The following is an 812-nucleotide window of genomic DNA, read 5'->3' on the forward strand; positions in this document are numbered from 1 at the left end:
CGCCTCCAGCTGGTGTCGGCAGTCAACCTGTCCACGGCCAAAGACTCCAGGGCGGTGGTGACATGCGTCGTCATTGTGCTTTCCGTCTTGGTTTGCTGCCTGCCCCTGGGCATCTCTTTGGTGCAGGACATGCTGTCCAGCAGCGGTGGCTTCGTTCTCTACCAGTTCGAGCTGTGTGGGTTCACCCTCATTTTTTTCAAGTCTGGATTAAATCCTTTTATATATTCCCGTAACAGCGCAGGGCTTCGGAGACGAGTCCTCTGGTGCCTGCAGTACGTAGCCCTTGTCTTTTTCTGCTGCAAGCAGAAGACGAGGCTTCGGGCCATGGGCAAAGGCAGCCTGGAAGTCAACAGGAACAAGTCATCCCACCACGAGACCAATTCAGCATACATGTTGTCTCCAAAACCTCAGAAGAAGTTTGTGGACCAAGCCTGTGGTCCCAGTCACTCTAAGGAGAGCGCGCTGAGTCCCAAGGCTTCCGTCGGGCATCAGCACTATGCACAGAGCAGCTCAACCCCCCTGAACACCCGAATCGAGCCCTATTACAGTATCTATAACAGCAGCCCTTCCCCGGAGGTGAGCACCCCAAACAGCTTACAGCCCGTGACCCCCGCCTTCGGGTTTGCCAGGTCCTACGTCGCCATGCACTACCACACCCCCAACGACGCGGTGCGGGACTGCGACAGTGCTTCGACCAAGCAGATCCCCGTGCCCTCGGTGTAGCTTCAGGCCTGGCCGAGCCAGCGGGTCCCCTTGGTGGGTCTTGGCCCTGCTGACTGTGATCCGGTGCTGCCGCCAGTTAAGGGACACGC

At 58.0% G+C, this 812-nt stretch overlaps 1 protein-coding gene across 1 annotated transcript; it reads left to right on the plus strand.

Moving 5' to 3' along the window:
- Positions 1-6: 6 nt before the first annotated feature.
- GPR75 (G protein-coupled receptor 75) lies at positions 7-723 on the plus strand (the record flags this gene model as incomplete). The annotated part of the gene is made up of 1 exon (XM_010136877.1): positions 7-723. A coding segment is annotated over one exon (717 nt), but the record flags the coding sequence as incomplete, so codon positions are not given.
- Between the last annotated feature and the right edge of the window lie 89 nt (positions 724-812).

Source organism: Buceros rhinoceros, unplaced genomic scaffold (assembly GCF_000710305.1).
Source record: "Buceros rhinoceros silvestris isolate BGI_N320 unplaced genomic scaffold, ASM71030v1 scaffold24965, whole genome shotgun sequence".
In the NCBI taxonomy this organism is placed as follows: Eukaryota; Metazoa; Chordata; class Aves; order Bucerotiformes; family Bucerotidae; genus Buceros; species Buceros rhinoceros.